Source organism: Symphodus melops, assembly GCF_947650265.1.
Source record: "Symphodus melops genome assembly, chromosome: 2".
Lineage (NCBI taxonomy): Eukaryota > Metazoa > Chordata > Actinopteri > Labriformes > Labridae > Symphodus > Symphodus melops.
Window position 1 is genome coordinate 27,023,533 of NC_136692.1, and position 26,221 is coordinate 27,049,753.

Here is a 26,221-nt window from a genome sequence, read left to right on the forward strand (position 1 = left end):
ACACTGAAGATATCCTCTAATCTTCTTCATGAAATTAAATGTATTATTTCTTCATCTTCCTCTTTATTTTAGTGAGCATAGCTTTCATGTCATTGATGAAATGTGTTGTTATAATAAAAATGAAAGAGTTCCTCTTAATGAGCTCACTGAGACGAGGCAGGAAGTTGTTTTTCAGTCAAACCGTTCATATCATTTTCACTGACGTGCCGATCAATAAGTTCACTCACAGTCCGCACAGGTCGCCTAATCTCCAGCTCTCACACATTACTGTACATTGTGACATTTTCACCGCGGTGTCATCAGTTTATTTTTTTATGTACTTTTTCCGCACATGGCACTGCTCTGATCAAGCCTGAGCAATGGCGCTTGCACCTTGAACGGTGCAGCAACCATGTTTGCTTTCTGTCTTATCCCCCAACTGTCATGAAATTCGGGGTTAATTTTAAAGAAATAATAAAAGGTTTGTCACAATATCGTCTAATTATCACCTATTTACATTTAATTTGCAGACCTGTAAAGTAAAGAGTTACTGACATTTCCTTTTTACCTTACCAACACTATGTTGTCCTTTTGTTGTTAAAATACTTAGTTTAGGCATTAGCATTGGAAAAAGGTTCATTCATTGATTTAAGTCTAAGTAGACTAATCTGTCTGTGTTTTCATTTGCAGGCTAGAACCAATGATCCAGGTATCTCCGCTGACAGACAGGCAACAGCCACCATGGAGGCAGCACCGTATACCACCAGAAGCAACAGCTACATCCACATACGTGAGGAACAACCTTAAGTAACACCAGTTCATGGTTGTTTAAAAGAAAAAGAAAAATTACCTTGTGGAATAACATCAGAAAATCCAATCCTGGATTTAATTTGACAAAATATATTTTTCAAAACTTTTGAGATTTGAGTGACTTTGACATAAAAAAATCTGGATCATCCATCCAACAGAGGAGCTGGATCCGGATTTTTATCCAAATTAAACCTTTTGAACGACCTTGGGCAGATACTTAAGACAAGCTAGTGATAGTGATAAAAATAACACAGCGTTAGCAATGCTCCAGATCTGCAATGTCAGGCACTCATATCAGTCGGTCATATCAGTGTGTCACTTTTGCAGTTGTGGATGCAGTTGAGATGAAAGTAGGAGAAAATCTGAAAATGCATCTTAGCCTGAACAGGCAGGAGAACTCACAAAGTGATATCACATACCTGGTAAGAGATGTTTTTTTCTTTTTTTGCTCATGTGATTTTTTGTTGTTGTTGTTGATTTCCATATCCTGACTACTTATGTTTGAATCTGTGTTTCTGTAGGTCCTCAGCAGAGGTCAGCTGGTGAAAAATGGCCGATTCCATACAAAAGGTGAGGTGCTGATTTCCCTGACAATCCCAATTACCAAAGAAATGCTGCCATCGTTCCGCGTCATAGCGTACTACCACACAAATGATAATGAACTGGTGTCCGACTCTGTTTGGGTGGACGTCAAGGACTCCTGCATGGGCTCGGTGAGACCCACATTTAGCAATATTCAAGAGTACCACTATAATTTTAAGCCATTTTCTAGAGGAATGAAAGTCATTAAACTGATATGAAACTTCACATCTCCACACGTTTAGCTGAGGCTGGAATCAACAAGACCCACTCCATCCTTTGAGCCTCGCAGGATGTTTGGTCTGAAAGTGACAGGAGATCCAGGGGCCACAGTGGGACTGGTGGCAGTGGACAAAGGCGTCTATGTCCTGAACAACAAGCACCGCCTCACCCAGAAGAAGGCAATTTACTTCTATCTGTTCAAATGTTTGTCAAGGGTGTAACTGTTAAAGAAAAACACACTGAAAGTATTCATTTAACAAGCCAGACATGTGACACATGTCTGAACCTTTGCTCTCTGTTTTGCTGTGTGTGAATCACCTTCTATTGCTCAGGTTTGGGACATTGTAGAGAAGTCTGACACAGGCTGCACACCAGGCGGAGGAAAAGATGCTCTGGGTGTGTTCTACGATGCAGGGCTGTTGTTTGAGTCCAACGCTGCTTCTGGGACTCCCGACAGACAAGGTACCTCAACTCTGCTCTACCCTTCACTCAGTGCACACCTCCCCGCCATATCTCAATTCTGATATGCAGCACAAAGTCGAATCACTTTTCATTTCTTTGAAGTATATTAGGCCAAATAGAGTTTTTTCTTCTGTTTGTAAAATCTGTTATTCATTTGTTCTGTTGTGTTACGAGTGAAGCGCCGTATTATTTCAAAGAAACAAAAAGCTTGCCCTAATCTGAAGACAGAAGAAAAGTTAAGAGATGACAGTCACAGGAAGGACTATATCTCAAAACAGGAAAAACATAAGTGTTGCGTATTTTAATTGATTAGACAATATTTCCTAGCCTCACATTGGATGATACAGAAATATGTAAAAGTCTAATAAATGTTTTAAACATAAGTCTAATACGTTCCTCGTTGATAGGGCACCACCTGGCTTTTCCAGGAATAACTATATTAATTATGAATAATTAATTAGTTATTAATTAAATCAATCTGATATCATAAGTGTGAATTATAGAGCAGTTTCTTATCAAGAGAGACACGGAACACAGTACTGAATTTTATGTTCAGTTTAATAAAGGATAATAATGAAATAAAACAAAACAAATATAAAACAAAATAAAATAATACATTGTTATGGCAGGGAAATGCAATACTGATGTATTGTGACCATGAAATGTTATACCTCGAACACTATATATATATAACTTGACTCATATGGTGAAATTACAGCGCAAAAAGATACAACGCAATATTGTTTGAAGTATTTTAGACGGCAAATGAATAAAGAATAAACTGGATTAAAGAATCTGGGATTTAATCTGGACTCGGATTACTTAAGAAGACACGACCAATATTTCTCTCAACACAAGCTCAGAGCAAATCTTACTTTTTGAAGACTTTCCCAACCTAATTCAGGGATCTTGCACAGGTACTCCTGTTCTCTTTGCTGGATCAATAAACCGTTTTCAGCAAGTCCATCAGCTACCGTAATAAGCCAGATAGGAGGTCGAGTCTGGGGCTCAAGGTGAGAATTCTGGATGGTGATTTGGCTCGCATCATCTCAGCGTCCCGAGTGAATATAAACAAAAATAAATTCTTTTGAAAGTCTTTGAAAGTCCAATTTCCTTCTTAGATTAATCTCATGGCCATCTTGATTTTAATCCAGATCTGGAAAATTTTGAAAAGCCTGGCTTGTGCCAGAAAAGAGAGTTGCAATTAAAATTAATTCAGTAAGAATCGTTCCTACGGTGAAAATCTTAAAAATAAAGTAAACTTTGCCTTGCAGGAAAAGTTAAAAATTAAATGAAGACAAGACGAGTTCGTCTTCCAGAAAAATTGCAGCAGGGGATCTAACTGCTGGGCCTGGCTTGACTCGATGGAACAGAGTCAGCCCCTTTAAGAGCAAAACTCAACAAGCCACAAGCCAAAAACACAGCACCAGCCCAAGCACAAGCACCGGTATTACTTACTGTTCAGGGGTTTTATCAGGTCAGACAAAGGGGGAGTGTCAGGCCCTTCTCCTGAATGTATAGGCGTTGTCTTAACTGAAACATTTTTAGATTCCTTACTAAGTTTAAGAATAAGACTAAACATATGTAAATCACCATACATTCAATTTGATATCAGTTGTTTTCAGATTCACATCAATGTAGGTAACATCATATATTTTAGGTCAATATATCAGGTTTAAAGGAGTGGTTACCATCGGTCGATACATTTCATCCTGAAGTTTGGAAAAATAATATTTATATAAGAAAACCTTTAACAACGCAGATAATTCACATGTGAAGACTTTGTGTCTTTAAATAACGTCTTCTGTAACTAAGTAACAAAATCTATAATTATGAGAGTCCAACTGCATCATTACACAGCTTACACATCCCACGATGGCTTTTGTCCACTTGATGGAAATGTTGTTCCACGTCCAATTCCTATTAAAATTTAATTACGCGTAATTCCTTTATTACACATTGGATGTCGACCTGAAAAGAATCATGTTATAAGTTTTTAAATGACATTTTCAAATATCTAAATGAAAAGATGCATCTACGTTCCTTTAATGAGATTTCACCATTGGAGTTGTTTTTTTTTTAGTACTGGGCAGTGACTGAAGGTTCTTGTTAATCACTCCCAGGTCACTTTAGTTTTATGGCTTTACGAAAGCAGAAAATCAGTTCCGCGGAAAAGTTCAATTTTGTTCTCCTTTGAACAGTTAGACAAACAGGCATGGTTTTAAATCTTAGACATGTACTCTTACTCGAACATATACATTTATCATATAGACAGATAATGGTTTAACTATTCTGTTTTCCGGGAAGTCCTGAAGACATCAACAGGTTTAGGTGAAACTCGAACTCCTAACTGAGAAAGACAGAGACAGTCAGTTTGCTGGACCTGGAGAACTCCGATAGAAAACGGGATACTGTGGCATGTATACGCCTTACCCCAGTTTCTGAAAGCTGCCAACACCTGTGCAGGCGCAGACTCAGCCAAGTGACGTACGCGTAAAACAAACTTGACAGCGCCAACAAGATCGTCTTATTCTGGAGAGAGGAATAACTTTTATGTTTCACTTATAAAACATTAAATATAATTGAAGCTGGGCTATAATATAGAGCAAAATAAATACAGCCCGATCCGGCATGCATCCTAGTGAGATCGCTTCGTTTTTATTGTGGTATAGCAGTGATCAACATTTGTTGGATTGCTTTTTTTTTAACTCTGTGGATGGACTGAGTTTGTTTTGGATGAGCAAACGGTGGCGTTGGCGGAGGTCTTCTTTTTCCGTGGACTAAAAAGACAATTTAAACTTTCAAAGATAATTTTATGTTTGTTTGGGACTTTAGTTTATTTTGGATTCATAAAGGGATACATTGAAGTGATATTTTTGTTAACAGCCACTGTGTTTTCATGTCTTTTATATTTCTAAATGTCTAAATTGTGTTGTAAAAAATAAACATCAAATAAGGTGCCGTAATCAGAAACCGGGATACTATTTTTGATCATGTATACAGGAATATAAATAACTAGGTTTCTCTGTGAGCATATAAACGTCATCCCGAATATGATTAAAACCGGGATAAGGCTCATAACCGGGATACTCAAGTCCATGTTAACGCACTCAGTGTGAACACAGAGCTAAGAGCACCAAACCCAGAGAGAGAGTCTGACTTCACTTTTTTTCTGAAAATGATGACTCAGTTACAGTTAAGATTTTGATATCTGCTATATTCATGTTTGAAAGGGTGCATAGTGTACCTTTTAAACACATTGTCTGTGCTGTGTTTCCAGAGTTAAAATGTCCCGCCCCCAGCAGGAGAAGAAGAGCCACTACCATCACGGAAGTCACAACCAGTTTAGGTAAGAATTCACACCTTCAAGTACCACATACCGAAGCCCCTTAAAATCAGTGATTTTTTTAAAAACATTTTGTTCACTGAATATACACCAATAAATGTTTGTCAATGACTGCGTTTATATATATATATCTATGTTGTGGACAGACCATCACTTCTCGTAGCATTTTATCTTCAAATGTAAATAGACCTCTGTTTATTAAATAATCCATCTGTAGATGTTAAGAAAGTTAAATGAAATTATTATTATTATTTATTTAATTTTTCTTTCTTGTATTAAACAAAGAAGGTACACCTGCACAACTCTGTTAGTTAAATATTAAATCTTTTTTATTCCTTTATTGTACCTAATTGACAGCCTATGTTCCTCCCCCCAGAAGGAAGACTAAAATTTGAAAAAAACAAATGAACTTTTTAATCTAAAGATTTGATTGAATCTATTATAGCTGCCATATTAGCACAGCTCACCTGTGCGCCGACGTGAGTGGCTCACCTGTGCGCCGACGTGAGTGACTGCATAATCCAGTAGCTCTGTCCCTGTCGTACTCGTTGTGATATGTTATTTGTTTGTCTTGGCTCCGTGCCAACTTGTACTTTTATAGTTTTATAGTACACTTTCAGTGTATAACTTTATGTATCCTATGGATACTCTTTCGTGCCTTCGTGGAAATAGCAGCGGAAAACTTTCTTATTCAAGGGAGAAGCTGCTCTCACTCAGGTCAGCGCGACAAGCCGGCATCGTTCATACGATACCCGATGAGCTGAGGCGGCGGTACAGAGGCTGTCGAGCTGGGGCTCTGCTAAGGGCTAAGCTAGCGGCTAAGCGATGGAGGTACAAGCCCTCAGTTCCGGTGATAGTCATGGGGAATGTAAACTGTCTAACCAACAAGACAGACGAGCTGGCTGCTCTCGTGAGGAACAACCGGACATTTAGAGAGTGCAGTTTAATGTGCCTCACAGAAACCTGGCTGACTCAAAACACCCCGGACGCTAACGTGGATCTACCAGGCTTCACTACAGTGAGAGCGGACAGAGACACGAAACTCAGCGGAAAACGGAAAGGAGGACTCGCGCTGTTTATTAACAACAGATGGTGCCACCATGGACATGTTACTGTAAAGGAGACAACGTGCAGCAAAGACATCGAGCTGCTGGCGGTGGGTCTCCGTCCTTACTACATGCCGAGAGAGTTTTCTCACGCGATCGTGGTCTGTGTTTACGTCCCACCCTGTGCGCACGCCGATACCGCGTGTGATGTCATCCACTCTAACATCGCGAGATTACAAACGCTGCACCCTGATGCTTTCATTGCCATCTCAGGTGACTTTAACCATGTCACACTGAACTCCACACTACCGGACTTTCACCAGTTTGTAAGCTGTCCCACCAGGAAGAACAGGACAATAGACCTCCTGTATGCAAACGTGAAGGACGCCTACACTGCCACCCCCCTACCACCTCTGGGTAAGTCCGACCACAACCTGGTCCTACTAAAGCCACAGTACAAAACTATGATCCAGAGACAACCGATAACTACTCGCACCTTCAGAAAGTGGTCTCCCGAGGCAGAGGACACTCTCAGAGACTGTTTTGAGACCACTGACTGGAGTGCCCTGCAAGAGACCCATGGTGATGACATTGAGGGGGTCACACACTGCACAACTGACTACATGAACTTCTGTATGGACGTTGTGGTTCCCACTAAAACTGTGCGCTGCTTCCCGAACAACAAGCCCTGGATCACCAGCGATGTCAAGGAGATCCTTAACAGGAAGAAAAGGGCATTCAAGGAGGGAGACCAGGCAGAGCTGAAGCGTGTGCAGGGGGAACTCAAGGTTAGACTCAGAGAGGCAAAGGAGGAGTACAGAAGGAAAGTAGAACAGAAGCTGCAGCAGAACAACATGAGGGAGGTCTGGGAGGGCATGAAGACCATCACAGGCTGCAAAAAGAAAAATAACAACGCAGAAGACGGGGACCCTGAGAGAGCAAACCAGCTCAACTTGTTTTTTAACAGGTTTGACTGCCCCGTCGCTGCAGCCAGTGCCTGTCCCCCCAACACCCCTCTACACACCCCCTCCCCCCCTCTCACTCCCCCCAACACCTCCACCAGGACAGACACAACCTCCAGTGACAATCCATCCCCCCTCCCCCCCACCATCACCAGAGACCAGGTGAGCAAGGAGCTGAAGAGACTCCGCCCCAGGAAGGCAGCAGGCCTGGACAAGGTGTGTCCCAGGATGCTAAAAGCCTGCTCTGCTGAGCTGGGGGAGCCACTTCAGCACATCTTCAACATGAGCCTGCAGCTCGGGAAGGTTCCTGTGCTCTGGAAGACCTCGTGCCTCACCCCTGTCCCCAAGAAGAAAAACCCCAGTGAGCCAGGCGACTTCAGACCAATCGCTCTGACATCCCACGTTATGAAGACCTTCGAACAGCTGCTGCTCCAACACCTCAGACCCCAGGTCCAACACGCACAGAATCCCCTGCAGTTTGCATACCAGGCAAAGGTGGGCGTGGACGATGCCATCCTCTATCTTCTACACAGGGCTTACTCTCATCTGGACAAAGGGAGCAGCGTGATGAGAATCATGTTCTTTGATTTCTCAAGCGCTTTCGACACCATCCATCCCCTCCTACTGAGAGACAAGCTGACCGAGATGAGGGTGGACTCGTACCTGGTGAGGTGGATCACGGACTACCTCACAGAGAGACCACAGTACGTCAGACTGAAGGACTGCACATCAGACACGGTGGTCAGCAGCACTGGTGCACCACAGGGGACTGTGCTCTCCCCTGTCCTGTTCACCCTGTACACCTCTGACTTCCAGTATAACTCTGAGCTCTGCGACATGCAGAAATACTCGGACGACACTGCGATAGTTGCTTGTGTCAGGGATGGACAGGAGGAGGAGTACAGGAGCCTGATCGAGGACTTTGTGACGTGGTGCAGTGACAACCATCTGCAGCTAAACACCTCCAAGACCAAGGAGATGGTGGTGGACTTGCGGAGGAGCAAACTACATCTAGAACCTGTTTCCATCGGGGGGGTCGACGTGGAGGTGGTCAGGACCTACGGGTATCTGGGGCTGCAGCTGGATGACAAGCTGGACTGGTCGCCTAACATGGACACTACCTGCAGGAAGGGACAGAGTCGTCTGTACTTCCTGAGAAGGCTGGGGTCCTTCAACATCTGCAAAAAGCTGCTGCAGATGTTCTACCAGTCTGTGGCGTCCAGCGTCCTCTTCTATGCAGTGGTGTGCTGGGGAGGAAGCTGCAAGAAGAGGGACGCAGCACGCCTGGACAGACTGGTGAGGAGGGCCGGCTCTGTGGTGGGCACAGAGCTGGACTCACTGGTGACAGTGGTAGAGAGGAGGTCTCTGGACAAAATGCTCTCCATCATGGACAACACACACCACCCTCTGCACAGCACCTTCACCAGGCAGAGGAGCATGTTCAGTGACAGACTGCTGTCACAGTCGTGCTCCATGGACAGACTCAAGAACTCTTTCGTCCCCCTGGCCATAAGACTGTACAACACTTCACTGTCACGGCAGGGAAGAACCAGACGGTGAACCCTGGACTCTTTTTCTTCTCACTTTTTTCTCACTCCTCATCTGCACCGCTGACCCCAGAGTCAGCCTCCAGTTGGACACTTCAATGCATATTGATAGTCACCTTACTGAGCACTGGTCACTTTAATGATAATCACCCTGATCATGTCTGGTTTCATCCTACTGTTGTGTTATGCTACATCTGTAAGGGTTGACATGATCACCCTAACTAGGTCAAGTTTCACTCTATTGTCTTCAACACTTAATGCTAATCTTCCCCTCAATAGTTGGGTACTTAAATGGCAATCACCCTAATCACTCCTGGTTTCACCTCTTTGTTTCAGGACACTCAATGCTAATCACTGCATTGACTGTTTAACGACTGTTTAACGACTGTACTCACCTCGGGCATAAGCTCTAAGACCTCTGTACATACACATGTAACCAGTTTCTTTCTTCTTGTTTGGGGGATTATTGTATAGAGAGGGGAGGGGGGACAGCGGGTGTGTATTGTAACCGATGTCTTGTATTGTAACCAATGTCTTGTGTCCTGCCTGTCTGTATACTGCTACTGGATGCCCTGAATTTCCTTCGGGATCAATAAAGTATCTATCTATCTATCTATCTATCTATCTATCTATCTATCTATCTATCTATCTATCTATCTATCTATCTATCTATCTATCTATCTATCTATCTATCTATCTATCTATCTATCTTATTAACCATGTATTTCCACCCCTGACTCGAGTCTACTCCCCTTTTTTTATCCAGTGAGCCAATACAAAGACGACCTACAGCGCCAATATTGTAAGGATGGCTTGAAGGACCTCCCTGTTTCATACAATTGTGAGGTGCGCAGTGAGTACATTACGGACGGTCAAAAGTGTATCGACGCCTTCCTGCACTGCTGCAGGGAGATGGAAAACCAGCGGACCGAGACGAAGGAGGACGTCCTCCAACTGGCTCGAAGTAAGAGACAGGAATAAGAGAGGAGGCACCCTGAAGTGTTTTATACCATTATCATTCTGAACATAGTACTCATTGAACTCTCCAATCCTGCTTTAGGTGAGGAGGATGACAACAGCTACGTGGATAGCAATTTCATTGTGTCTCGCATCAAGTTCCCTGAGAGTTGGCTGTGGTTGGATATCAATCTTCCTTCTTGCCCGAGACAAAACCCTAACTGGTGAGTCAGAAATCTCTGCACACAATAAACACATTTGACGCCATCAGTAACATCACTAAGTTTTTGAAGCGACCTTGTATGAACATATTTCCTCTTTTCAGTGACACCACATCGTCTGTGAAAAAATTTCCTATGCATGATTCAATCACAACCTGGCAGTTCACCGGCATCAGTCTGTCAAGAACTCACGGTGAGGATCCAGTGACTCGTTTTTATTTCTGTTTGCCTCTTTGACTCAAAAATGACCCCCAGTTTTTGTTTCTCTTTCATCATGTTCTTTTATCCTCTCCTCATATTTAAGGAATCTGCGTTGGCGAGTCTTTTGAAGTAATTGTGCGGAAAGATTTCTTCATTGATCTCAGACTGCCCTATTCTGCTGTCCGAGGAGAGCAGCTCGAGGTCAAAGCAATCCTCCACAACTACAGCCCAGATGAAGCCACAGTAAGTCTGTTTTACTCAGCTCCAATTATTCAGGACAGAGCTGAGGAGGTTGTTGTGTTTTTTTCGAAATCACGCAAAACAAAAGCTGCATACAAAGCCCAACTTTCACCCAGAACCTGTCAAGTTTGTTTGTTTCTGGCCAGTATATACATTTTTTGTTTGTGCAAAACTTTAGATTTATTGCCTTCAAACGATTGCTGAGAATTTAATTCTTGATCTTTTCTCATACCTCCATCATGTTTCAGCTGTGTCTGATATTTTTTTAAAGGTCCGTGTGGATCTGATCGAGGAGGACCATGTGTGCAGTGCAGCCTCTAAACACGGACGGTATCGTCAGGAGGTCACAGTTTATCCTCAGTCTATACGGTCAGTACCCTTCGTCATTATTCCCATGAAGGAAGGACAGTACAGCATCGAGGTCAAAGCAGCTGTGAAAGACTCGTCGCTCTACGATGGAATCATGAAGATGTTACATGTTGTGGTAAGAAATACATCACATCACATGTGTCTGTTTCAGAATTGGGGGGGGGGAATTTGGTTGTTACCTTTGTTCTTCAACACAGTATGGCATTATGACACACAGAAAATACAATAATAAACTGCGTACAGAGTGCAGTGATATAAACACTATTTACAATGATGAATATACACATTGAGATGTGTTAAACAGTTTAGACATTGCACGGTGTATTAATAACCGGTTGACTGGTTTGCGGACAGATTGCACCATTAGACAGAGTGCTCTGTTCCCAGGTTAAATTCATTCTAATCTGTGTCTGTTATTGTAACAATGTAAATGGAAAAGAGAAACAGACCACTTGAGATTTCATCCCTTTATGTGTAATATTGTCTTTCCAGCCTGAAGGTGTACTCGTCACATCTCCTCAGATTGTAACTCTAGACCCAGCTACTAAAGGTGTAGGTGAGTTGACCATTTGAAAAGCTACATAATGCAGTTATTTACTGCTGTGCCTTCTTCAAATGATTACTGATCTGGTTCATCTTTAGCTGGCAGACAGGAAGAAGTATTGAACAGTGGGATTCCTAAGAAGGATTTGGTTCCAAACGCACCGACCAGCACTCAGATCTCTGTGACAGGTGAGGTTCAGTGTCGTATTCAGACAGTCAGTGTGAGTCAGTGCAGTATAGTGGTGTGATATGATGTTATTGTTGGTATTTGTGTGTGTTCAAACAGGAAGAGAAGAAGTGTCTGCGCTGGTGGAGAACGCCATTAGTGGGAACTCAATGGGGACTCTGATCTACCAGCCCTCTGGCGGCGGAGAGCAAAACATGATCCACATGACTCTGCCCGTCATTGCCACCACATACCTGGATAAAACAAACCAGTGGGAAACTGTGGGCTTCCAGAAACGAAACGAAGCCATTGATCACATCAAGTTTGGTATGCAGATGTTTTTATGAGCACAGACACCAGAAATGTTCATGATGCAACTGCCAGACTTGGCAGAAGGATTTTAGTAAAGAAGTATGTTCTAAAGCTCCAAACTAGCACAATGAGATTAGATGAGCTGAAAAAAAATGGCAGGGATGTTTCAGGTTAGCACAGCCCCTCAGCATCACAGATTCATGTGAGTTTGAAGCAGACACTCGCCTACAATTCCAGCTACCAGGATTTTTCCCTCCAGGGCAGTAGCCTATCAGCTGTTCTACCAGGTACTTCGCATTCACTTCCCAGGCCTAGAGAGAGCCCCCTCTTTGCATGCATTATATTGTATACACAATATATACAATTATCCAATATATATATCCAATTGTAGGGTGTCGCCAGTAGATGGCGCTTCCCTCACAAGAACGCATCAGCCTCATGTTGAATATATTCTATATGACTACATGTCTATAAAATATGTTGTTAAAATAATTGTTGTTTTGGGTCTGACGTGCGGATCAATAAATCCACTCACAGTCAGCACAGGGAGTCTAATCTGAGGTGAATCTCAGGTCTCTTAGGTGAAACTCTCACACTTTTCGTTACATTATGACAAAGCTGTCAGTTTACTTTATCATGTAGTTTAGTTATTTTACACATTTCCTTATGAAGTTGTATGTGTCATAATTATTATAAAATCCAAAATTCAAGTTACATTTTTATCTAACGAAAGAATGAAGCAGTGTTATGGTACTGCTTGATTAAGTGGGTGTCTTGTTTTTTTGCTTAGCAGCAGACTGAGAGAAAGAAACTCATAGTTCGGATAATGTTTGACAAAGGCAGGGCGAGCTCGGTGTGATGGCCCATTCCGATTGAAAAATAGACACAATGTAATGCTAATGATTTGATTCCTGTTGTCAATCGAGGGCCAATTCCTGTATGTAACTGGGAGTCGGGCATCAGGAAACTTTGATTGTAAACTTGCTTTCGTCCTGCTCGTCCATTTCAAATCTTTCACATGATATTATGTTCCATGGCCTAAGTACAAGCTGATCACCTAAATAAAGGTGCTGACACCTTCAGAATATTAGGCAGCTGGCCATTCCATTCTGGAGTTTAATTATAAACATGAATCTACAGTATGGCTTTCTTCCTGCTGGTATGTTTCACATCTTAGAAAAATCACACCTGTGAAAACATCCTTCTAATCAAATCAAAAATTCATTTTTACCTCACGAAAAATGTGAAATGCAAAAAAAAAAGCGCTGGGTCGAAGGGAATTTAAAGAACGATTCTGTAGTAAAGATTACACATTGAGGCAAAATACACATTTAGGATTACTTCTATGAGGTTGTTGATACAGTGGACTTTTTATCACAAAGAGAGACTGAGGCGCGCTATAGACTAACGCATACAATGTTACGCGCAGCTGTTTTTAGATGCAGTAATCACTTTAGCTTCCATAATCACTGCTCCTCCTGGTGGTTAGATCAATAATTGCAACTTCTTTTCACAAGTGACGCATAGGGGCGTTACAAGTCCACCTATGTCATCAACCACGTCACTGCGGTGGCCACAAGTGCCTTTGAATTTCCCTGAGGGGATTAAAAAAATAAAATAAAAAAAAAGTATAACTTCACAAGATGCTCCACTTTCTTCATTTTCCTCAGGCGGTTGCTGCTACTGATATAACTACGGACTAAAATCACAACTTTAATAAAAATGTATGACTTTAATCACAACATCTCTAATTTTCCCCCTTATATTTCTTCATACAACGTGCAGTCTTTCTCTGAAAGGAGAGTGCACGGACCGATAGAGGTACGCGGTAGGGAAAGGTGGAAATATTTTTTTACTTCATCTGTATACTGCAGCCAGTACTGGAGCCCTACAAACTTTTAGCTTCTCTTGAGGCAAGATCTTTTACTCTCCATTGTTATACAGTCTGTGATTTAAAGCTGTTTTCACCAGGATGCTTTACAACAACTTATATCATCAGTGCAATATGAAAGATGATATAATGCTACAAAGTGAATGATCAATAAGTTTTTTTGTATGTGTTTGTGTGTTTAGGTTATCTGAAAGAACTGACCTATCGTAAATCTGATGGGTCTTTTGCCATGTGGGCCAAGCACCAAAGCAGCACCTGGTGAGGCATTCAAACATTCATGAACTTGAACATCCTCTAACTTCTGACTTCTTCTGAACGGCTTCTGACTAATTTGTTGCTCTTCTGCCCTTTCGAAAGGTTGACAGCATATGTTGCCAAAGTGTTTGCCATGGCCAAACATCTGGTGGCGGTGGATAACTACGCTACCTGTGACGCTATCAAGTTTCTGATTGTCAATGCGCAGCAACCAGACGGCATGTTCAGAGAAGTTGGTAGGGTGATCAATGGAGAGATGACTGTGCGTGAATTCAGAAACTTTTTTTTTCATCTTGATGCGAAAAAACTGAGATACATATTCAGGATTTATGTCACTGAACCATATTGAACTTGAATCAAAAATGTTTTTGTTCATGTGTGCACATGTAGGGTGACGTGCAAGGCGCAGATTCTGATGCCTCCATGACGGCCTTCTGCCTCATCGCCATGCAGGAGAGCCGTGCACTGTGCTTTGACACTGTTAACGTAAGTACATCAAAGCCATACATTGTTTTCTTTTTTTCTTTGACTTCCTTTATTTTTTCATTTACTATCTTCTGTGGAGAGATGGGCAAAACACTATGACAGAGGACTTGGAACTACTTCCAGCACTGGTGGAAACCTGACTTATGGCAAAGAAGAGACTTGGTACAAACCAAGGTCCGACACCTGGAGGAGGAAGGACAAATGTCAAGGTCTGTGGAGCTCAGATTGCAAGGGTGCTGGACAAGGTGGAATCTGTCCAAGCGGACGGTGACCTGGCCTCAACTCTGGAGACTGGAGCCCTTTCGCGTCTCTTTCTTGCTTCAGTCAGTGTATGACACTCGTGGGGAATGAGGAAGGATCCCCTTTGTAGGTTATGTGGAGGGAGAGGAACACTGGCACAAATACTGGCTGGGTGCAAGAACACACTAAGCCAGGGGAGATATAGATGGCTCCACCACATGGTCCTCAGGGTACTTGCCAAGATCTGAGAGTGGGAGAGGCAAAGGAAAGACCATACCCATATGAGACCAATAACATCAATAAAGTTCCTAAAAGAGGGGTAGAAGTCAGCCTCCTCCAAGAAGACCAAGAAGAGCTTCCTGCAGACAGCCTATGAATGGCAGATGAGAGTGGACCTTGGAATGAGTGGACCACTTCCCTGAGATCGTCTAAACATCCCTGAGACCTGATGTGCTCCTATGTTCAGAGGAGGGAAAGAAGATCATCAAAATCGAACTGACAGTCCAATGGGAAGATGGCTGAGAGGAGGTATCCAAGAAGAAAGTCACTAAATACTCCCACTTGGTCCAGCGTTGCAGGGAAAAAGGGTGGAAAGCCTGGCTATTCCTAGAGAAAGTTGGCTCCAGGGGTTTCCCTGCGCAGTCTGTACAGAACACACTTAGGAACCCTAGGAATAGTAAGTAGTTTATGGGGGAATGAAATGCACCATCTTGAAAAAACGGTCAACAATTGTCAACATTGTGGTGTTATCTTCTGATGGAGGCTGAACTGTGAAAAACTCCACTGCAATGTGAGACCAAGGCTTCTGAGGAATGGGAAGGGGGCGAAGAAGACCAGCAGGGGCATGGTTAGAATTCTTACGGACACAGACGGAGCAGGCAGAGACATCCTCTTTTGTGTCGGCGGACATAGAGGGCCAACAGAAGCATTGCTGCAGAAAGGTCCGAAGAAAACCCGGATGACATGGGACCGTGGAGGCATGTCCCCACTGCAGCATTGGGGATCTGGCTGTTAGAGGCACAAAAAGCCGGTCTGGTGGGCAGCCATCATAAGTCTGGTGATCCTCTTTGGCCTCCTGGACCACCCTTTCCATCTACCTTGCTGCTCCCACCACACAGGAAGATAGGACGGTTTCCTCAGACACATCCTCAATTGGATGGGCAAAGTGAACAGGCCATCAGGCTTTACATTACTGGAGCCAGGCCGGCAGGTGAGTGTATAGTTGAACTGGCCCAAGAACAAGGACCAACTGCCTGCGGACAGAAAGAAGGTATGACAAGTTCTTATGATCTGTCTACACCACAAATGGGTGGGCAGATTCTTCCAGCCAGTGCCTCCATTCTTGAAGGGCTAAAATGGAGAGGACTTCCCCAACACCAGAGTCTGAGGCATCAACCTCTGCCACAAACTGAGCTGCAGGATTAGGTTGAGACAACACAGGAGCAGAAGAAAACAAGCCTTTCAACTTCACAAACGCAACCTCAGCTGAAACTGACCATACAAAGGGAACCTTCATGGATGTTAGCTTGGTTAGTGGTTTAGCAACTTGACCATAGTCCCGGGTAAACCTATATTAAAAATTGGCAAACCCTAGAAACCTTTGAAGTTGATTTCTTGTTGTAGGAGTGGGCTATTCGGCCACTGCCTGAACCTTGGCAGGATCGGTTTTGAATTGTCTTGTCTCAACATGAAGGGAGGTCCAGCATAGAGAAGATGGTGACTTGGTGGAGGGGGCTAAAAGCAGAGTCAGTGAGTGGAAGAGGATGGTTTATTTCACAATACTGTCATTCAAGCCCTTGTTGTCAATACGTGTGCCTAGAGTCTTGTCTTTCTTCAAAAAAAGAAAAGAAACACACCCCCACTGGACGGAGGGATGGATGAGTCCAGCAGCTGTAGAATCAGCGATATAAGCCTTCTTGACCACCTTTACAGGCCTGGAGAGACTATAGAGTTTTCTGGAAGGTATGGGTGTGCCACGGATCAAGTCAACACTACAGTCATATGGTCTGTGAGGTGGTAGATATAATGCACGGCTATTGTCCTGTAGGTCATGATACATGGAGGGGACAGAGGTGAGATCAACAAGTTTTAGAGGAACTGATGGGGTCGTGACAGTGGTAGGAATAGCAGAATTTAAACAGTATGCATGACAATACAAGCTCCAATTGGTAATGGATGAGTTGGAACAGTCTACTGTATGTGTGGATTGTGAAGCTTGAGCCAGGGAAGACTCAACACTAGTGGTGAAGTGGGTGATGAAATGATGCATAGTGGAATTGTTCCATGAGGATTACCACTTACTACTGGTCTATAAAGCATTGAATGGTCTTGGCCCTAAATACATGTCAGATCTACTTGTAGAATATAAAAAATCCAGACCACTCAGGTCCTCAGGAAGAGGTTTACTCAGTGCTCCCAGAGTCAGAAGCAAACAAGGTGAAGCAGCTTTTAGTTACTACGCTCCTCACCTGTGGAACAAACTCCCTGAACACCTGAGGACTGCTGCCTTACTCAGCTCCTTTAAATCAGGCCTTAAAACTTTAAAATTCACTCAGGCTTTCAATTAGAAATATACTTTCTGCCCTATTTTTTAAAAGGTGTTACCCTATCGAGTACTTTTACATTCTTCTGTCTTTTAATGATATTCTCCTTTTGTTTTTCTTCATTTCTGTTGCACTCTTTCCTAAAGCTTTGTTTTAATATATATCTGTTTTTATGTCTGTAAAGCGCTGTGTATGGCCTTGTGTTTGAACAGTGCTATATAAATAAATGTGCCTTGCCTTACTAAAAACTAGCATTGAAACTGATGTCATAGGGTGGAAAATAAAATTGAGACAAGGAAACAGTATCCTTAAGCTGCACGCGCTTTCAGGGGAATGAAACACCAGTAGTATTGACTATTATTTAGATGTAAAAAAACTATTAAATAGTCAAAAAGCAGGCAGTGGAGACAGGGAGCTGGCACAAAACTCACTGCAAAGCCTGCAGCTCCTTTTATGCACAGCAAAAATCATTTGAAGAAAATACTGAACAAGACAGAATAATCTGGCAGAGAAGTGAAGTGCGGACCAGGCTGATGAGCTAAGTGGAGCCTTTTATTCTCTAACAATATTCATCACACTTCATTAATTTCCTTGTGTATTTTTCCTACAAAAAAGATACTTAAATTTGATTTGTAATCTCTGTGTTTTATGTGTTCTGTCTTTATTCCCCTTCATCTATCTTGTGTGATTTTTGTTCCATCCAGAGTCTGCCAAACAGCATAGACAAAGCAGTGACCTACCTGGAGAATCGCCTGCCCAGCCTTACCAACCCATATGCTGTTGCCATGACATCATACGCCCTGGCCAATGCAAACAGACTAAACAGAGAAATCCTGTACAACTTTGTTTCCCCAGGTGCTGCCACAAAAAATCAATTCATAAAACAGAGCTGTTTTGTTTTGTTTTGTTTTTTACAATGAAAAAAAAGAGACTTTTTGTTTCACTCCAAAAGGCCAGGTTTAGGACACGGTATTAGAAACAATTGTAAATAGCTGATGTTATTACCTTGTCTGTTCTATCATTTCATTTCCCTTTTTTTAGCAACTCTAAGTAGATCAAGCATCCTGGTGTTACGGCAAACTCACAAACATGTATCTGTGTTTTCCTTAGAGTTGTCCCACTGGCCATCAGCAAAGGGACACATTTACACACTGGAGGCCACAGCTTACGCTCTCCTCGCTCTGGTAAAGGTCAAGGTGAGCACTTTTTTAGTGTTCCAGCACGTAGTTGTTGGGTCCAGCCAGTAGTTGTTGGGTGGCCTGAAGGCCGACCCAACACGGAGAGCAGTACAGGTGGGCGGCCAGTAGGCCAACCAAACATGGGGAACAAGTCAGCTGGGCGGCTGGGAGGCTGACCAGTGAGAGGTAGTGTCTTTGACTAGGGCTTGCGAGTCAGCAGGGCCTCTGACAAGGGGTCAGGAGTCGCTGAAACCGCTGACAAAGACACAATCTCCAACGAGATTGAGTCAAAGAAGTTAAAGAGAAACACCATGGGGGACAGACAGCCCTTAGCCAGAACAGGAACTGGTAGCAGACTGTGCTCCGCTGTAATTGGTGGCAGACGGCGCTCTGCAGGAACACCACCTACCCAGGATCCAGCATAATGTAAGCACCGCTGAACAAGTATGGCCTCCATGTCCTCAGTCCAAATCATACGTTGTGGTCTCACCGACATAACTGAATGTCAGGGGAAAAAACAGGGAAAAAATCACAAGTATGCCCGCTTTAACAGGACCAGGAACATAAAACGGGAGCAAATGACAGGAGCCACTTACAACTCCACAAACGACATGAGACAATGAACTGACATCAACACTAGAAAACATTAACCCACAAGGGAAACAAGCAACACCAGGTAATGTAAGTAAAACAAGATAAGAAATAAAAACTCTAAAATACAAAACCAAGGTGGGAAACCAGTTTCCCTGCTGGGTTTTTTGTAGTTTAAAAATCTAACATAAAAGTGACAAAAAACAGAAACAAACTTGATTTAATAAGAGTTTAATGAGATGTTATAGTAAAGTTTGGAAAGTCATACTGTAAATGTTGGAGAATCAGGATACTTCAGGATTATTTTCCAAAGGGAAAAGTCAAACTCAGATCGTTTCACCCTTACACGTTCCTTGTGTTCATACAGGCCTTTGAAGATGCCAGACCTATTGTCAGATGGTTCAACAAACAGCAGAAGGTGGGCGGAGGTTATGGATCAACTCAGGTAACACAGACTCTTCTCTCAATCTTGATACCTCGCGTATTTTTATTCATTTATATCTTCTTCAAATATGTTTCCTCCTTTGTTTCCCTCACCAGGCTACCATTATGGTGTACCAGGCTGTAGCTGATTACTGGGTCAGTGCTAAAGAACCAGAGTATGATCTGAATGTGTACATCATGTTGCCGGGCAAAGCAAAGCCTGACAAATACAACTTTCACAGGGGCAACAGCTACACCACGAGAACATCTAAAGTGAGGAAACCGAGGGGCTCTTTCATTTCATCATTTTCTGTTTCTTTCTTCTGTTTATCCTAATAAATGTGTCTGTGCACATGTTTGCATTCCTGCAGTTCAATGATATCAATCAGAACGTGGTCGTGACCGCCACAGGCACAGGAGAGGCGACAGTTAAGGTGAGTGAAATGAAAAACAATGACTTTGAAGCTGGAGTGCTCGCTGTGAGTCACCTAATATTCTGTAAACAAGATGTGCTGTGATGGGGACTGTTATGGCTGTAACCGCTTCAGAGACCACTACTGCACAGAGGTGGTATGGTATAAGTCATATTGTGTCGCTGGTTTTGTATCCGTTGGTTGTTGAGTCCCAGTTAGGCCACTTTCAAACTTGTGTTAGCTGTATTTTTCATTAAATGGCAGCCTGTTAGTTTCTCACACACAAAGATGCTCTTTTCTCTCTGTTCCAGATGGTGTCGCTGTACTACGCTCTGCCGACAGAGAAGGCGAGTGACTGTCAGAAGTTTAACCTGTCAGTGCAGCTCCTCCCAGGTAATTTTGGTTTTTTTTTTATCTGATTTGATTTGAGTTTATGTATGATACCAAAAAAAAATCATTGTCAATGTTTTCTGCTTGCAGAGAAAATAGATGAAGATGAGAAGACATACAGGCTGAGAATAGAGGTCTTGTAAGTACAAACATGAGGTTCTCTCTTTCTGTCATTATCATTTTTTGTGAATTATCCTGTCCTCCATTTCCTGTATAAAAGGTTATTCTTTCCTGATCTATGTCTTCCTTAAATGGATATTTGACCAGTTGTGTCAAATTTCCTGTACAGGTACAAAGACACAGAGCGAGATGCGACCATATCAGTCCTGGATATTGGCTTGCTAACTGGCTTCACTGTTAACACACAAGACTTGGACTTAGTAAGAACTGTTACAGATAAACACAAGTTTATGGTTAGAGGAAACAAACTTGTTTAGTGGCAAAAATATTTATCTCACCGTGTGTGTGTGTGTGTGTGTGTGTGTGTGTGTGTGTGTGTGTGTGTGTGTGTGTCTAGTTGTCCACAGGACGTGCCCGCACCATAGCCAAATATGAAATGAACACAGTCCTGTCAGAAAGAGGCTCTCTAATCATCTACCTGGACAAGGTGAGACATCGTTGTGACATTTAGTCCTATTTAGTCTTTTTTTACCTTCTCCCTTTGTTGTTGATGATTTCATCTCCTCACAGGTTTCTCACACTCGGTTTGAGGAGATCTCATTTAGAGTTCATCAGAAGTTGAAAGTTGGAGTCCTGCAACCAGCTGCTGTGTCTGTCTATGAATACTACGACCGTGAGTCTTAGTGTTATGAGATAGCAACCCTGCATATATGCAGAACATAAAACAAAAAACTATCCCTGTCCTGTGTGTGGAGAGAGAGTAAAAGAAAGGACTGGTTGATGGTACCCCCTCCCCCCACTAACGTTCCTCCCATCTGACAGTAAAAGTGTCCCATTGCAGAAGAAAAAGCTTTGTAGAAACATCTACACTTTGATCCAGTGGCCAGTACAATCGTACTTTGACCATTATTATTTGTTTTCAAAAAACAAATGAATGAGTGAATAATTATGCATTATATAGATTATTAAATATGTACTGTATATGTTGTAATGCAATGCATGCCATTAAATGTATATTCTGAAAAATGTGTCTGTCTGGCTGCAGCAACTCCATGTGTGAAGTTTTACCACCCAGAGAGGAAAGCTGGGCAGCTGCTGCAGCTCTGCAGAAATGATGAATGCACATGTGCTGAAGGTAAACAAAACACACGATCTTACTGGGAATATTTCAACAAGAAAAATGTGTAAATGAGACGAGTTTGTCAATAAGATTAAAACATGTTGCAAAATAGCAGACAAATGTTTAGGTCCAGCCAGCTCAAATAAAGATACATTTAAGACTGTTATTTCCAGTCTCCATGGTGTATACCCTCTCTTAAACCTCCTCTGTTGCACATTATTCAGTGGTATGTTGTCATTTTTGTCATAGGATGGTGAAGGCATGACGCGTCCTTTTCTGTAATTGGCTTAAACGCTGTTACGAGTGAGAACAAAGCTGGTGGTGCCAATTTCTATCAACTTGTCTCCTTCATTATTTCAAAATAATCTATACAAAAGACAATAGTGATATTCTGCTCAGAGAATAAACCTGGTGGAGTGATGCTTTGTTTAAGAAAAAAAACTAACTTCAACTAGCAACCAGTGGAGCTGGGCGATGCGGTTTCTCTTTCAGTGGATACACATCCAGGGGGTAAAAAGTTTCCTGCAGTCTGACTTCTTACCCTGTTGGAAAGCTAAATAGAAGCTAAGTGTAGTCGGATTAGATCCTGTAGCATGGCAAAGGTGTGACTGAGAATGTAGCTGTATACTGTATTAGACAGAGCAGCCACTTGTCACATTCATCCATCGACACCTGACTGCGCCTAAAGATACAGCCCCAACATGCACCAACATTTACTTGAGTGGATCCAATCCAAATGTACTTTTCAAGAACATTTTCTCAGAAATGATTGACCAAATAGAAGATTTACCAAATGTAATACATTTCATGCCATTCATAAAAACATTAGTCTGATGTACTTGTACTTAAAAAACAGGATTGGAAACAGACAGTGAGAGTGCAGACCTAAGACAGATTGTTCTTTGGGCATCTCCTGCAGAGTGGAAATTGCTGAATTTGAGATTTTAAATCATCAGAGAAACAGATCTATGAGTTCGTTAAAAAATTATATTTTAAAATAATTTATCTAATAATATTGTACCTTTTCAGTTAATAAATATCTGTTATCTACATTGGTAGGATTGTCTTTTACTTACTCCACTTTTTAGAAAGTGTGAGCGCAAACAGATTGGAGATTTTCTTTTCATGACATCACAAAGGGCAGTAACTCCTCCCCCAGGTGGGTGACACTCCCACAGCTAGGCGTTTGTTCTGCCCTTTGAGTCTGTCTTCTCACCGTAAACAATAGGACATGAAGGAAGAGCCACTCATGATTAAAGTGGATTTAGAAAAAGAGACTTCACTCACATGTTTTGGTGAGCTGAGGCTTTTTAAAACTTGTTTAAAATGAGTTATTATGCAACCTTTGACAATGCAGTGAACCAATCTTTACTTTCTTGTGTTTACAGAGTACTGTAGTATGCAGAAGAAGGGACAAATCAGCAATGATGATCGCACTGCAAAAGCTTGTGAAACAACAGAAACCAGCAACATAGATTTTGGTAAGAGTGTGTGTGTTTCTGTGAATCAGTGGCACATGAACGAGTATGCCTGTCCGGGTGTTTGTGTGAAATAGAGTGAGAGAGAGGTTGAGAAAGAAAGCAAGTGAGCTAATATAATACAACTTGTCTCTTCTCAGTGTACAAAGTCATAATTGAAGATTTTTCTGATGGTTTTTCCACGGACAATTACACTGCTCGGATATCGAAAGTCTTAAAAAAAGGTGGGTTCTTTGATTTTTTCCTTCAGTTCCCCCATTTTTTGTTTCAAATAGGACCAAATATGCTCCCTTTTCTGAGTAAGGACCTCCTTTCCATATTTAAATAATATTTTCAAACCTCTCTTGGTTTGGACACTTCCCTTTTGCCTTGGGAGACCCCACAACGGGCCAATCCAGGAGACTCAGAGCAGCAAAGCTCATCCTCATCCAACAAGAGTTTCAAGTGGTCATCTGATTGAGATGCCTCGTGGAGGCCCCCCATGGAGGTGTTCTCATCATGTCCTCCTTGAAGGAAACTGGACCCAGTGCTCACTCTTAATGCCTCAGGAAGAGCTAAAATGTTTCTAAGTAGACGGAACACATAGGTCATGTTGCTGAGCCTGCTGTGACAGGGATACGTTGTAGAAGCTGGACAGATCAGTTCGGAGTACCGACAGTGTTTTCACTCAGTGACATGATGATAATTTATCTATTTCTTTACTGTATCTATTTATAACTTCTATGATAACATATGCCCTTTATTTCCGCACAGTCAGAAAATTTAGCACTTTTCACTGTATTGATTCAATTATCAGAATTATAGTTGTTTTTTATTGCCCTGTACACTTACACATAAAAGGAATTTGTCTTGGTGTATTGGTGCAAAAACAGTTACCATGGAAAAAAAGGCTAAAATAGCAAGTACGTAAATACAATTAAACTGAGGTGTTGTGTAATTTAATTGCATGTGATTATTGAAGTCATAGTTTGTTTTGTTCTTTGACGTCATATTTTCATCACAGGAAATAATGACTCGGCTCCTCTGGGAAAACTGCGCACATTCCTCAGTTTGCCGCACTGCAGAAAATCTTTGGGTCTGACAACAGGAAAAACCTACCTCATCATGGGAGCATCCAAATACATTCAAGTCCTTGAACAAGATCAATCGTACGTAATTCTGTATTTACTGGTGTTTGTTTAGGCTGTGTGCATAACAAACCTTATAATATCATGGAACCTTTTTAATGCTGTATATTGGTGCTCCAGCTGCACTTGAGAAAATCAACCATCTCTAAAGTCTTCAGACCTTTTAACATTGCAATTCCCCCAAAGCACTCTCAAAAACAATTCCCAGTTTGTGTTCACATATACACCTATACTTATTATACATATTAAATATTAATATCATGAGTGTTCTGCAAGTGTGAAAGTGATACATTGGACAGTTGAAAGAGAACAGGAGGATTAATTACTTCACTCTTCTAACACATGTACAGGACAGGTCGATAAAGGGATATTACATGCCTCTTTGTCCACATGGTTGCCAAGATTGTCACGAAGAAAAAAAAAGAGCAAACAAAGACTTATATTAAAAAACTGAAGCTTTACATGGAGGCAGAGAGATTTTGTTTTACTAACATGTTTAATCTGAAGGTTTTTCTTTTAACTAACAGTTCCAGATTGTGTGACCCATGAAGTATGTTTTCACGTTGCTCTCTGTAGGTATCAGTATGTACTTGGGGAGAACACCTGGATCGAGTACTGGCCCACAACAGCAGAGTGTCAGACTGAGGAACACAGACGTACCTGTCTGGGCATGGAGCAGCTGGTTCAGCAGTATGAACTCTTTGACTGTGAGCTGTGAGGAAACAGGAATCAAACAAAGCTGCTTTTAAATGATTGTTTGTTCTCATTAATCTTTTAATGTAAAACTTGACAACCAATCACAACTGACATTGAAATGTTATGGTAGATGTTTTTTCATTCTTGTTTAATAAATAAACATCTGTGGCTCAAGGTGCTTTGTATATCAGATCTTCATCAATCAATAGCAATTGAAATTACTTTTTAAAGCGGTTACACTGGAATAAAAAAATGCAACTCCCAGTGTTAGCTTGTCAACACATAAACACTGCAGGCGCTGAGGGAAGGCTGGTCTGTTCTTTATAAAGTACATACTGGATTAGATACTGGACCCTAACCCTTGTACAAAGGTATAACATTGAATATCAACAACACACACAAAAGTAAATAAATTATCAAAGAGTAATATGTACAAGACTAAATACAAGCTGGGGAACTAGTGTGGGAGGAGGGGGAGAGACAGAAACATAAAGGAAGAAAGGGCGGAGAGGAAAAGAAGGATAAAATAAAGTGTTTTCTTTGTGCTTTACAGGGGAATAAGACACGTTCATAAGGTTGTAGGATAGATTCCCATCATCAGCAGTGTTGGGGTTAATATAGTGCAGGATATTATGGTCTTGTGTTGAATATTTTTTAAAATGCAAAACTTAAAATACATGAAAAGGACTCTCAAAACACTTCTATCACCCTATACTAAAGTATTTAATATTGTTCCAAGTTTATACATCATAATTGGGGGTTTGACTTTATATCATTATGACAGTATTACTATTTATATGCTGTATTAGTTTCATCAGGTTGCTGTGTAGGACTAGGTCACTGTAGATAGCAGATACTCAAAACTGACAATAAACTATCATGGGGTTATTAGGCATACACACGCTGTACATAACAGTTGACTGGCCTGCCAGCTGAATGTGATTAACCCAGGAAAGATTGTTGGAAGTTTCTTCAAATAAGAAGCTGCATCTCAAAAGCAGAAAGAAAAATATCTCCCCTGCGTCTTGCATACAGGTCTTATGTTGGTTGAGCTGGAAGTTTACAGGGGGGTCATCCAAATTTTAGAAAGAGTTGAGAAAACACCAACCTTCAAACTATGAGGCCGTTAGACTGGCATAGGAAAATGACAAATCTGTTTAAAGGGGTCCCATGTCTGGAAATGATTGGCAGAGATGGTCATGATGATATTTGATGTTTAATGCTAGTCCTCTTCAAAATACGATCTCATGACTTGGCTGAATCCAAAGGTCAGATAACAACTGGTTTGTGGCTGTTGCTGCCCAAACT

At 41.9% G+C, this 26,221-nt stretch overlaps 1 protein-coding gene across 1 annotated transcript in view; it reads left to right on the top strand.

Annotated features, from left to right (window-relative positions):
* Positions 1-23,315, top strand: part of LOC306820614 (complement C3-like) — a 36,909-nt gene extending 13,594 nt beyond the window's left edge. The window contains exons 12-40 of the mRNA XM_079338498.1: positions 670-769; positions 1,117-1,211; positions 1,311-1,502; positions 1,614-1,769; positions 1,923-2,052; positions 5,333-5,401; positions 9,720-9,917; positions 10,014-10,134; positions 10,236-10,324; positions 10,436-10,575; positions 10,844-11,056; positions 11,434-11,497; positions 11,584-11,673; positions 11,771-11,977; positions 14,036-14,111; positions 14,211-14,370; positions 14,499-14,594; positions 18,082-18,232; positions 18,488-18,573; positions 19,514-19,591; positions 19,687-19,842; positions 19,941-20,003; positions 20,294-20,375; positions 20,463-20,511; positions 20,662-20,752; positions 20,890-20,979; positions 21,063-21,165; positions 21,538-21,627; positions 23,001-23,315. Of these exons, the coding sequence (XP_079194624.1) occupies positions 670-769; positions 1,117-1,211; positions 1,311-1,502; positions 1,614-1,769; positions 1,923-2,052; positions 5,333-5,401; positions 9,720-9,917; positions 10,014-10,134; positions 10,236-10,324; positions 10,436-10,575; positions 10,844-11,056; positions 11,434-11,497; positions 11,584-11,673; positions 11,771-11,977; positions 14,036-14,111; positions 14,211-14,370; positions 14,499-14,594; positions 18,082-18,232; positions 18,488-18,573; positions 19,514-19,591; positions 19,687-19,842; positions 19,941-20,003; positions 20,294-20,375; positions 20,463-20,511; positions 20,662-20,752; positions 20,890-20,979; positions 21,063-21,165; positions 21,538-21,627; positions 23,001-23,167 (3,402 nt within the window). The 3' untranslated portion in view covers positions 23,168-23,315. The remainder of the gene's footprint in view (positions 1-669; positions 770-1,116; positions 1,212-1,310; positions 1,503-1,613; positions 1,770-1,922; positions 2,053-5,332; positions 5,402-9,719; positions 9,918-10,013; positions 10,135-10,235; positions 10,325-10,435; positions 10,576-10,843; positions 11,057-11,433; positions 11,498-11,583; positions 11,674-11,770; positions 11,978-14,035; positions 14,112-14,210; positions 14,371-14,498; positions 14,595-18,081; positions 18,233-18,487; positions 18,574-19,513; positions 19,592-19,686; positions 19,843-19,940; positions 20,004-20,293; positions 20,376-20,462; positions 20,512-20,661; positions 20,753-20,889; positions 20,980-21,062; positions 21,166-21,537; positions 21,628-23,000) is intronic.
* Positions 23,316-26,221: the final 2,906 nt, after the last annotated feature.